The sequence below is a fragment of the Cynocephalus volans genome, chromosome 18 (assembly GCF_027409185.1).
Source record: "Cynocephalus volans isolate mCynVol1 chromosome 18, mCynVol1.pri, whole genome shotgun sequence".
Classification (NCBI taxonomy): Eukaryota; Metazoa; Chordata; class Mammalia; order Dermoptera; family Cynocephalidae; genus Cynocephalus; species Cynocephalus volans.
In genome coordinates this window covers 16,369,999-16,383,175 of record NC_084477.1, presented here as the reverse complement: position 1 = coordinate 16,383,175, position 13,177 = coordinate 16,369,999, and the positions used below count along the sequence as shown (strand labels likewise).

The window sequence follows — 13,177 nt, the reverse complement described above, 5'->3', positions numbered from 1 at the left end:
TGGGATTGAGTGGCATGCCTGAATTGCTTGCACTAGAGCTGGCAAGGTGGTTTGAAATTCGTAAGCACAAAATCCACAGACACTCACATGAACCGAACTTTTTTCTCACCAACCAGTAATTCCAAGGAGCAAAGTGCCTGTGAAAACTTTTTTCACCCCTCCCGTGCCCCATCCCACAACTCGGACATTCTGAAAATTAACACTGGCTTGATTTCAGAGGACCTGAGACTATTTAATGATCTCCAGAGGTTGAGGCTAGAAGTAGTGAGGCTCTGTCCCTTGAGACATGTTGGCACAAATGTTCTTCATGGCAAGACAGCATAGTGACCATCGTGGGAAAGAGAGGGTTCCGTCACAGATGGTGGCTTGGTTCTAGCGACATATACCTTCCATCTGGTCAGACACAAAAGTAGAGTCGACTCTTCAAGAGCTTATGTTCACAATTTCTCCAAAACTAGAGAATTCATTTGTGGATCAGTCTAAATTTTGTCAATTCCCTCCCTAAACCACAGTTCCAGGTTTCTCGGGCCAATATTTTAAACAAGGAACAAGTGATTTTCTTATTCAAGTACTTTGCTCTTGACCGTGGTTATAGGTCTTTATTCTTACTTGGTGAAGGCTCCTGGTTAATGACAGGCAATCAAATCCTGTGTTTTAATGGGCCATCGTGACAACAGGCTGCTGGCATTTCAAAAGACAATTGCTGGCCACAATGACAGGACTGTATTTTTATTCCCCCAAACTGTAACTTATATTTTTAATGACAAGCCTTCTTCTTGCTACAGAGAATAGCAAAATAAAAGCCTCTAATATGCTAATTAATTTTAATCATAATGTACTAGAACGGCTTTAATACATAATAGTTCACTCCATACGGTTAGGAAAAAAAAAAAACCCTGCTTAATCATTCTAGAATAAAAATAACTATCTTAGAGAACATATTCCAATATTTAGTTTATATCCAGTAAGTCCTTATAGTAAGTCAACGTGTTCAGTTGTTAAGGGGCACATTTTGTGACTGACAGCATTTGCCAGGATGCCAAGTTGCTCAAAATCACACATACTATGAGAGCATGAAAGGGGTTTCTCCATGGCTTGGTTATTCACTAGAAACATCCATTTGAAACAGAGCTTACCAGGCCAAAGTCATTTTTTGGCACAGCCCTTTGGAGAAAGACTTGAGAGATTACTCATTCTTACACCAGTATACAATGTGGGTTTTTTTTGTTTTTTTTTTAAGTGTCTTTCGGTCTTGTCTACAGGTGTGCCTTACGAAGGTGAGATGGCTTTCCATAAAGCTAGTTTTCGTCCAATTCTTCTATTTTCTCTACACAATGTCAAACTTTCCATCCAGTAAGCTGCTCTGTAAAGCAAATCACCCTTCATCAACAACACAGAAGGCTGTATGCTGGGCCCTTCCCAGGAACACACGTGTATGTGGTTAAGCTTTTACTTAAGACAGGAAGCATTTACGGAGAGCTGTTTTGAGAACACATGGCTCATTCATTCCTCTGAGGTTTGGCATTTATTCCTGCAGCAAACCTTTCCCTCCTGTCCCCAACCCATCAGGAGTCTGGGCTCTGCCTCCAAACACATTCTCACGTTCAGCCCACCCCTTGCTCCACCTGCACGGCCTCACTGCTGGCCACCCTGGCACCGACTCTCACCTGGCCTGGTCCTCTGCTCCTACTCTCTGCCTCGTGCCTGGGGTTGGTCCCCAACGTTGGGGGGTGGCCTATTTTAGCATGGCCTTGCAAACTAAGAACAGCTCTGCCCATTCTTAAAGGCTGGCTTGTAGAAATTTAAAAATATGCAACAGAGGTAGCACGTGACCCTGAAGCCTAAAATATTGACTCTGTGCACTGTACGGAAAGGGTTTGAAGACCTACAGGCTGCTTCCTGCTTCACTTGATTTAGGACAAAATGCGAATTTGACCATGGCCAACTGGTCTCTAGTGATGTGGTGTTTGCCTACCTCTTCAAGCCCACCTCCAGTGCATTGCCTTTCTCCGCATGTCCTGGCTTCTGGTAGATTCCTGGAACACACTGAGACCCCAGGACTTAGAACCCCCTGCCCTCTCTACTTGGACCACTCACCAGCCCACAGACCGCCCTACCTACATCTCGATTCTCGTCTTTAAAAAGGAAGTGACCCTAGCATCTGCCTCATAGGGCTGCTATATGAATGATAAAGGCCCAGGACGGTGCCCAGGCCCAGGAGCTGAGCACTCTACGAAGGCATGTACAATCGTTACTGAAGGTAGCCCCCCAGGCGCTCTTTTCATTCCCTTCTTCCAGATTTTCAAATGATGTCTGTCTCCCCATGTCAGACTGTATGCCCTTGATGGTGGGGACCTTGGTCCCTGAAGGGCACTGCTGGATCTTTGGCTCCTGGCTCAGTGCCTGGACACAGTGATAGGGAGGAAAGAAGGTGAGGAGGGGAGGATGACATCTGCTTGGCCCGTAACATCCTGATTCCCTGAAAACCTGCACTCCCTGGATGCATTTTGGAGGAGCCTGTATTTTTCCTAGAGGGTGACAAGAAACAGCCTTATGGAGCCTACTGATACAGGAAAGTTAAGGACACTGATGAATACAACTGTCCCTACTGTTACAGGGATGTTAAGGACACTGATCAATACACCTGTCCCTACTGCTACAGGAATGTTAAGGACATTGTTCAATACACCTGTCAGGAAAAGCCCACGTGGGAAATTCCTTTTAGGGCCAGTTCTAAGAATCATTTTGCTTCCTCCGAATTCTTAATATGGTTTCTGTCCTCGGGAGGCTGACGGTGATGTACCTGACAGTGTTTCCTGTCTTACCTGGGCCCGTGTTCTGTGCCTTCTTCCTGTCTCACACTTGATTCAGATTTACAGTTCACCTCTTCCTGATTACTTTTCAATTCCTACTATTTCATTGTTTGTATTTTCTTGTAAGCAACACCAAATTCATTGCTAAAAAGATGCCAATTAAAGAGAAAAAGCAACCTTGGGTAAATTGCTTTAACTTGAGCTATGGTTTACTTGGCTGTAAAATGGGGATCCCACTCCCTACCTACTAAGGGTACTGTTAGAATTAAATGAAATTGATAAAAAGCTCAGAGAATAGCATCTGACACACAGCAGTTACTAATAAATACTAGTTATTCTTTACTTAAAGTCAATTTGGGATTCTATAAGAAGGCAGCTGAACAGTGTTTAGCACAGATCAAGATCCCGAATGATCTGAAAGAAATTCACATACATTCACACTGTTAACATGTCAGATCCTAAAAAGTCTACATTCACCTGACAACACCGTTCCTTACGTGGACTTCAACATTTATTAAAAAAGCAAAATGTATGTTCATCTCAAATATAACAAGTTAAAAATGGTAAAGCCATACAAACAACTCGTCACTAGCAGCATCCCGTTGTTAGAATCTCCCCTCCCTGCTTCTCTGTGTGTTCCGGGCCAGCTCCATCTCCTCCGAGCTTGCCGTGATCTCCCTCCCTCGTCATAACGCAGGTAAAACCAAATCTTATAAAGTTAACAAGTTAAGGTTAAATAAGCTTAAATAAGGGTGTTAAATACGAGACATTTCATCAGAGCTTCTGTACAAAGGTAAACAAATCTGGCATTGTACACGCGATCCTGCTGGCTCCCTGCATATTAGTTCTAGCGAGTAAGCAGCTTGATCCTTCTCAGCACAGCAACTATGCAAGAGTGACTCAGGAGCTGGACTGACCCCTCGGTGAGCCATCGACAAGGCATAGGTATCTTTTTCTCTTTTCATCAGAACACTGTTAACATCCAGGCACCATTTACTCCCGCAAATAAATAAATCTCTAACTGCATTCAAACTAGCGTTAAACCCATCAGTGCTTTTCCCCCCACCCCGACAAAGCTTTTCTATTTACTGTGCCTCTTTCCTTATTGCTATGATAATGTGGCTGTGGAAATAAAACTACTGTACATCCAAAAAAATAGAGCACCTTTAACATTAAAGTATATGTCTGATTATCTGTTTTTGCGTTTATTTGACAATACTAAAGCCCAAACTATGGTAAATCGCTTTAATATCTCTACCAGGTCACCTGATATATAGGAAATAAAACCCAACTATCTCCCCTCTTGAGGTAAGCCCACGCCGGGGCACCGCTTTAGTAGAGTCTAAAAGAGAACGGTCCAGATGGACGCCAGGGTCTACATTCATCTTCACCACGAGTTACATTCACGTTCGTGTCGCGCGGCTGTCCTCTGTCCTCTGCAGCTACGGGAGACAGTCGCGTTCTCTACCCTGCTGGGGTGAACGGTGCTACACAGAATGGAACAGCAAAAATATCTACGGCTGGCTAAAAGCACACTCAAGAACCACACGCTGGCGACTGCGAAGGGACAAGGGGCGTTTCCCGATGGCCCTCCGATGAGGTGCAGACTGGCTACGGTTTTTTGTCAATGGTGTTGAAAAACCATTCAGTGAATTTCCGCAGCTGCGCGGCCGCCGTCTGGGATTCCTCCTGCAGCCTCAGGTTGTCCTGTCGCAGGTGCTGCACTTCGGCCTGGAGAACCGCTTTGTCCTGCTTCTCCTGGAATGCAGAAGCAAACCGAGTCATGCACGGGGACCGAACATTCGCCCCTCCTAAGCTGGGGGCAAGAACCCCTTATTCTCACTGGTGCTTATGGACTCTGTGCGGCCTACAGAGAGGTGACGTGTCTGGTCCTGACTCCTGCCAAGGACAACAGCGTGGGCTGAACGAGTCCACATGGTCCCTCCTGTCACTTGCCTTTGCTCCCGGGGGTCCAGGTGGGTCACTAATCACAATGCGGATTACCCTCTATCTAAAAAAAGGATGCTACAGTGACAGGTCAAAGGTGATGCTCTTTGACACGTGCACAGGGCGTTGCAAGCAAAGTTACTATACACAACTGGTGTCAACACAGCTGTTGGGTATGTTTATAAAAAATCAGTACTTGGGCCTTCATTCCCTCTTAAGTTTCCTGCTGCACTGCATTTCCATAATGTCTCTTAAAGTGTGCCCTTAAAAACTACGTAAAACATAATCAAGGTTTTCGGAAGAATCACATCTGGAGTCTCCAAAGTACAGCAATGGAAAATGTACAGCGTGGTTTCAGCTCCCAGGGCCAAAAGGGACATCTTGCCCCGCACAGAGAGGGGTCATTGCTAGACTATAACATCGGTGTTTCTAAAAATGGGGTCTGACATGATGGCTAAATCCACCAGCTGCCGCCCGCAGCACTGTGTGGGACCATGGGTGGGGTGAGCTGGTGACCATGGCCTCTGCAGGAGACGTTCCTGCCCCGAGCATGTCTGACCCTGCCTTGCAGGTTTCCTCCTGTTTCCCATCCCTCCCAGACCCTCCTGATACACCTGCCTCGACACCAGCCTGAAAGACCCTCCCCGTCCGGCTCAGCTGGTACAGCCGACGAGTGACCCAAAAGACAAGCACCAGCCTGCGGTGCTGCCACCCCCAAGTAGGTCTGGCCACATGGGGGGCCCAGCCACATTCAGGCATATCCACTGGGGTCCCTGCCTCCCCCAAACCAAATGTATCAGCCGCAGGTCAGAAAATGGAACTAGGCTACAGGAGTCCTGCATATCCCCCTGTTGAGGGCAGATATCCTTCCTGAGTCTCTTCAACCTATTTGCAACAGTTAAGAAAGGTGGACTGTGTGAGACAAGGTTCTGATGACACTCTTCCTGCAGGTGACGTTACCTTCCGAAGGTCGGTCTGGAGCTGTCGAAGAATCAGTTCCAGCTGGTTGACTTTGCCGGTCAGAGTGGATGGAGAACGCTCCCTAGCAAATGAGGACACAATTAGGAAGACTCAAGAGAGGTGGAGTCATGACATTTCATTCAGTATTTTTATTGCTAAAGTTTTCACTCAAAAATTTATTTCATGTGCTTAGAGACCAGCAAGGAGATAATATGTCAGATTGGGAAAGTGTCCATATTGCTGCTTGGGTGGAAAAACCCCTCCTGTGATTCTTGATTTGAAAAGGGATTTGGAATGTGCACAGGTGTATGGGTTGGTAAGAAAATAAAATGATAGATTATTCAAATGAGTTTAGCCAACCGAGACGAGGTAGAACAGAATGAAGTCCTGGGAAACAAACGCAGACTCAACTTCCCCAATCTGTCTCTCTCTGACATGAAAACACTACAAAGCTCATTACCAAGGTGAATACGTGAGTTCATTATCAAGGGAACTCAGTTCACACGAATGTTGGAATTAAGTGCAGATGACCCGGTTCAAGAGTGCGCATCTCCTGGGGGATGGATGGGTCACAAACTCGGGGAAAACAGAGGGACAGTCCCACATTCCTCAATGCAGGGTGTGAGGCTGGAGCAGGGAGCAGAGAGGGATCGTGTCCTTGGCAGGGCAGCCTGTGGGGCCTGGCAGGTGGAAGCCTGAGCTCCCTCCCAGTGCTGTCGCAGTAACCAGGTGGCAGACGCTGGCCCGAGGCCCCAGCCCCTCCCTGCAGAGGCTCGCCACCTTGGGCATGGGGACGCATCTGGGCAGGCAGGATCTACCCATGGAGGGCTCAGTTATACCAATAAATGCAGTCTCCCCTGCATGACAGGAAGCTCAGTCAGTCCTACTCGGCCCCTTCTCTGGACTCTTCAGGACTGGGGATAGACACGGGTGGGTGGGACATGTCTCCTGCCTGGCCCAGGGTCAGCGGAGGCCCTGCTGATCACTGCAGGGACAGCGGGAAGGAGGAGTCTGCAGGGGCTCACGTACCCAGCTATGTCCAGGCCTGGATCTACACACAAGGGCAGCTCCTGGGCCCCCTCCAAGTCCGGCCCGTGCTGCATGTCCGTCAGGGTGCAGAAGGACGCCACCCTCTGGTCTGGGCGGGGGAGAAACACACACAGAGAAGGGTTAGTCATGGCTGCAGGGCAAGGTTTGTGGAAATGAACTTAGGAGCTAAATAAAATCCTTCCCCTCTTCCAAATCAGTTATTGCCCTGTTTTGAAACAAAACCAAGGGAGACAAATTCAGACAAGCCGCTGACAAGGAGAAACCATGGGACTGGCCTGTGCATCATGGCCACGGATGCTCAGCAGACCCTGGATGTGCCAGAGCTGACTTGCTTTCTTCTCCCCACATGCCAAGAAAGGCCGAGGCTTGGCTGCGCATGACACGACCATGGGAGGACGGCTGGCCCGGCGAACTGAACCCAGGGGACCTCTGCTCCAGGTCCCCCACATCCAGGACATTCTGAGACAGGACAGCCGGGCATGGGCCCCTGTGCACCCCCAACCCTCAGAGCATGGACCATGCAGACGTGCAGACACACGGAACAGGCAGAAACAGTCACGGGACATCGAGAGCCCCCGTGACAATCACCTAGATAGGAGGTGTGGTGATAGATCGGCCCAAGTTCTTCATCTGAGTCAAGACCTGAAATAAGATCCAGAAGTCACCTATGAACAGGAATGTCCCTGCAGGGCCCACCTGGGGCTCGAGGGACGGGTCACATGAAGCATGGTTATGCACGGCTGGAGGCAGCTGCCACGTGCCACACACACACAGGGATCCAACCACAGGCACACGCCACATTTTTGGCTTACTTAAATGAGAGAGGTGTGGGGACAGGAGAGATTACTGAGCAAGCTCCCTAGGAGCCCTCAAAGGAGCTCTAAGGACACGGTGTTTCCCGCAGTCATCCCAGGACCGGTGGGACCGCACCACTTCCCTTCCTGGCACCAGGAACTCAGGACTCACTATCTCAAGAGCCAGGTGGGAAGGGAATAGAACAGTCTTCAGAATGGGCAGCAGATCAGCTCAGCCCTTGGGGCTGAACACTGACCAAGAACATGGGTCCAGAAATGCTGAGTGGCATGCGGAAAAAGGCCTGTTCTGACCCAGGTGGAAGTGAAGACCGGCGATCTACCCGACGATCCTCTGCCTGCACCCCCAGCTGCCTCCTTCCTTGGGTTCTGAGCACCACACACGTCCGAAGCAGACCCGAGGGGCAGGTGACCCCTGAGTGCCACAGCAATGTGTCTCCTGCAAGTCGATCAATGCTGCGGAAACTGCACCCGGGGCTGTGTCGGGTGCTCTGTGCTTAATTATCCCCTTCTGTCTCCTTCTGGCTGCTGGAGGAGTCTCCTAATGAGGCTACCTGCTTGTTTGGTTTATGGAGGGTCATGCACCTCCAGTTAATTAAAAAGGATGGCCATGTTGAAGCTGCCAGGAGCACAGCCATGGGCGCAGTGCTGGAGGCGCTGGCCCTCCTGGGGGTCCGCCCAGCGACCATTGCACGGGGTGTTCTCCCACCTCACGGCCCCTTTCCTAACATCTGCCAGTGGCACACAGCAGTCCTTCAACCAACCTTCCCACAAAGCTCCAAGCGCCAAATCTGCAAGGTGATAAACATTCTGTAACTACATTCCTGAGACACTCATGTTACCCATTTGGTACTGAATTGTAGGGCTTTTGCATATCATGTAATAATTTGCAATTTAATGAAGATTAACAGCACGGTCTGGGCAGTGCCCACTTCCCCACATGATCCCATGTGTGCAGCACAGGTCAGGGCAGGAACGGGGCACTGTGACGGGGGCGAGTAGCTCTGGGGGTGGAGGAGGTCTGGGTGCTGGAGGGTCCACACAACCCTCTGTCCTGCGAGGGTTCTAAAAAAGGGGACACCTTCACACTTTAAACAGAGTTCCACTGATTCCTTGACATTTCATGCAACCCAGTGATAATTCAGTTATGTTTCTATCTTAGTACACTTGTGTCTGGTGGTCAAGTCTACATGCCTGGATGAAAATGTCTTAGTGAGCTTCATCTATTTTTACCTTAATTGATAGAATAGCCATGTCTGACAGAAACAGGACTTGCTTCTGGCAGCCATTGTCCTTGGGGAGAAGCAAGGTCCTGCTGGTCAGGACGCAAGAAGCCAAAAATAGAATTTTGCCAGCAGTGTAGTTTCACAAAGAGGATTCCACTTTGGACCTGAAGAGCTTGGGAGGCTGAAAACAGAACGCTCCCTCAATTAAGCACAGACACTGAACTACTTTATGAGGTAGCTCATACGAGTGACAGTCTCCAGTGGCAGCTTTATGCCTCCGCAGCTCATTTCTGTGATGATAAAAATTCCGTAACCAAGTGATTACTGACATTGACCCAAATGGCACAAAGAAAACCATAAGAAAATGCAGGCCGAAGAACAGGAGCTTCATGTCCACGTCAGTACAGACCCAATCACCTGCACCCCACACACCATGCAGCCCAGGCAAGTGCATCTGGCCGAGACGAGACACTGGGCATGGCTTGTACATGAGACGATCCATCCCTCTAAATAATCTTAAATGCACCTATTTCGATGTCAGTTTCTTATTTTATTGCACTTAGCACTAAATGACAGAAAGAATAATCAGCAAGCTGTTCCACATCAACCCACAGTTCAGATGGCACAATGGTGACTGGAGATAGCTCCCAGGAGGCCGTCTTGGCTGCCTGCACCACTGGGAACACGAGGCCAATGCTGGATCAGTTCTTCTAGCATTGGAAGTCCCATGTCCCCGAAAAGTATGGTTTAATCGGCTAGTCAAATCTGCCGAGGGCAAGGAATAGGTCAGCAGTGCACGTGGCAGATACCTGCCCTAAGGCACGTGCACGGATGAGGCTAGAAGAACCTAAACCTGTTGCCACGACAGAGCGGTTCTAACATGCCTTTGTCAGCAACTGCAAACCAAACGCAAGCTGGGGCTTTGCGGCTACACGGAGGAAATGAAGGGTTCTGATTCTGACACCTGCCCTTGCTGGATTGTAGAAAGCTGGCTTAACCGCCAGAGGAAAAAGCTACACTGTACTTTCAAGGTGAGACACTTCGGTTTATGCCTTTGGCAGCTCCTTGAGGCACGTGCGAAGATCCTGGTGGAGAATCTGCCTTTGAGTGATGGACAAAGACCAGCCCTGACATTACTCTTTACTTAAGACACATCTACTACACTGGCCCGACACAATCGTAATGCACTTCGAGATAATTTAAGTCCACTGACCATATTAAATTTGACTTTGTATTCTTCACATATCTAGCATTTTTCTCTTCTATTTTCCCCCCCACTAATTATGTTACCATTAGAAGTTACCCGGTATGTCACATTTTGTTTATGCTTGTACACATGTACACGCACACGCGCACACACACAGTGGCCAGCTGTCAATAACTTCAACAACTTTCTCAAATTTAAGCTGAAGCCTCAGAACTGAAAAAGTTCTCATCAAAAAATTTACATGTATTATGCTGTGTGTAAGAAACTGAGGGGTTATGGAACATAATAAACTAAAAATAAACTTTTTTTTTGGAAACTACATGTATGTGGAGGGTACTAACATTAATAAAGCACATGTATTTAACAGGGCTTTAACTTTTAGCCGAGTAGGGCCACAGCCCTTAGATTAGTAGGACCACAGTCCTTAGATCAGGCTGTAGATTAGTAGGACCACAGCCTTGTAGTTTTAGCAAGGCCAAAGCCTTGTAGCTGAGGAATAGCCTAACCTTTTAGAATTGCACATAGAAAGGCTTAGCCTGGGAAAAACCAGAAAACTTTCACAGGACTAAAAAGTCTCTAGTGTGGATATGAAAATTGTAACACAGCAAAAGTGCTTGCTCTATGGACAGATGTCCTTGGTGCAGCTAAATCTAGTGATGGGAAAATATGTGAGCTAAAAGCTTCAAGGCTACTCTGCCAATTAGTGGTTGGTTCCACATTTCACCTTCAGCTGTTTCTTTAAGTTTCCTAGGAAACTCAGTGCTGCCTTGACAATTATCTCATTGATTCTTTTGTATGTCACATAGCTTAGTTTTATGACTCCTTTGATGGTAAATTGCTTAAACTATTTTTAAGTTGCAACTGCTTTAATGAAAATTGTGATGTAGCCAGTTTGTTTATGTTTTCACTATAACCACCTGTGTTGTTTTCTGTAACTTTTTGCCTAGATACTAAAAACAGAGAGAAAACCTAGTTTGGGGTTATTTCCCAGGAAGTCCTTCTCTCTTGAAGAAGTCATCTCCTGGAATTAACCTCCTCTGGGCCTCTCCATTACTCAGGAAAAAAAGGGCTCTGAATCATCCTTTGCATCTCTGTCACCCTGGGGGAGAGGTGACGCATGTATGTGGAACATTTCATCCCCCCATGGTATCTGGCACGTGAGCTGTTAACTCTGCTCATCTTGCATAGACATTCATGTAGGAGTGCAAGCATGTGTGCACACATGCACACACACACACAGGAAGGTGACGACTGTCCCCAACAAGGGGAAAGTGCAGAGACCTCGAGAGGAGGACAGGCCTTCTCAGGGAATCCAGAGTGTCTGATCACCACGTTCTCATTTTACCTTTGAAGCCTTAAAACAACATCACCCATTCAACAGTCGCTCCAGATCACACCAATTGACCCCTTCTGCTATTCTGATGAAAGAGGGTGACTTTGATTCCCGGGACTTTTGAAGAGAGGCCGCTTCCCTTCCCTGGCCTCAGCATCTGACCCACAGGCAGGTGTTCTAGTTGGGTTCTTTACATTATGGTGCTTGAGGGGATGGAGCTATGTGTACATTACCACGTTTCCCCAGACCCAACATGACTCTACATAACAGAGGATATGATAAGTGCTTCACAGGTGTCAAAATGATGACCCTATTGTATTAGAGAGATAATTGTCCCAGGGACTTCTGACCTGCAAAGGGCATATCTCACCCCCATCAAAGAAAAGAGCTGCACCCATTAAAACAAAGTCTGAAATGTGACTGAGCCAGTTCTTCAGACTGCCTGTCACAGCGCAGAGGAGGCCTGGGCTGACAGCAAGGGACACAGCACCCCAAGCCCATCCCTCTCCTAGACCCATGAAGGACTTCTCAGGTATTCTGACATTTAGTTTTGGGGCAGGGTTTGGTTATCTACCTATCACTTATTAATTCATTTTTAATAATGCTGCACAATATTTCTCTATTGGAAGCTTTTAAAAAATTTCCCATCAGCAAATTCTCAGGAATTAGATTTGTGGTCAAAGGGTGGTACAAACTGGCTCGAGCTACGTATTGTCACACCACCTGAATAAGCAGATGGGCTCACTGTGTAATCTTGAGAATGATTCCAGTTGTGACGATTCTCCATCGCTTCTCAGAGCTGCTGTATCACTTTCCGTATGCAAAAGGGGTGGGTTGGTAGCTCATGACGCTTTAAATTTACACGTGTGGCTGAACGTTCTTCATGAATTTATTGTTTCTTCTTCTGTGGACTGTGAGTCCGTGTGCCTTGTTGGATCGTATCCGTATGACCATTTGTCTGCTGTGGATTTGGTGTTTTTGCTGGGCAAGTTCCTTTATGTACTTTAGATACCCTGGTTTTACCTATCACATTTATTACAAATCTTTCCTGATTGTCCAATATCTCCCTCTTTATTTTAATGTTCTCTTTCAGGTTCATAAAAGGTGAAAAATTTTAAGTACTTTTATCTGGCCATAAAATATTTTGTATGTTCTCTTGCTACTCCATAGTTAAAGCATTGCCTTGCTTCCCAAAAGATAATCTTTCTTTTATTTTTTTCTGAAATTGACTTTTCTAATTCCTAAATCCCAATGGAATACATGAATTCCTTTCGCATTTAACTCTTAAATATACTCAGATTTCTGTCTGGGCTCTTTATTTTTCTTCCAAAGGAGTCATTTCTATTTTGAATAATTATTATATGGTTACTGTTTTAATTATTACTATTGATTTATCATAGAGTTTTGGCTGAACATTATCTATTTTCCAAATGGATGTAATTCTGTTCTTCAACATATCCTTTAGGCATATGAGTTGAAGCTGCACTAAATCTACAAATTAATTCAGAAGGGATTGTCATCGTTACATAAAGCTTTCTGCCTATTCCCATCCTTACTTATATTAAGACTTCTCAGTTACTGAGGTGTTCCTTGAATTTCTCTCATTATAATACTGATGATGGCTTAATTCCCACAGAATGTATAATTCGATCTTGCTAATATGTCCAAGGTGTCTCTTATGACTGTACGGTGGAGGGCTGGCTGCTAACACAGCTGCCAACTCTCCTTCCTGGCTGTGTGCAGAAGTCCCCAGCCCCCTACCCACCAAGAGGCGGACTCTCTGTCCCACCCCACGGAGTCTGGTTGGTCTGCGAACTTGCTTCCACCCA

The 13,177-nt window shown here is 46.9% G+C and overlaps 1 protein-coding gene across 1 annotated transcript in view; it reads right to left on the bottom strand.

Moving 5' to 3' along the window:
• Positions 1-4,418: 4,418 nt before the first annotated feature.
• SIPA1L2 (signal induced proliferation associated 1 like 2) overlaps positions 4,419-13,177 on the bottom strand; it is a 103,436-nt gene continuing 94,677 nt past the window's right edge. Inside the window, exons 18-20 of the mRNA XM_063082693.1 lie at positions 6,750-6,858; positions 5,721-5,802; positions 4,419-4,571 (exon numbers count right to left, since the gene is read on the bottom strand). Of these exons, the coding sequence (XP_062938763.1) occupies positions 4,425-4,571; positions 5,721-5,802; positions 6,750-6,858 (338 nt within the window). The 3' untranslated portion in view covers positions 4,419-4,424. The remainder of the gene's footprint in view (positions 4,572-5,720; positions 5,803-6,749; positions 6,859-13,177) is intronic.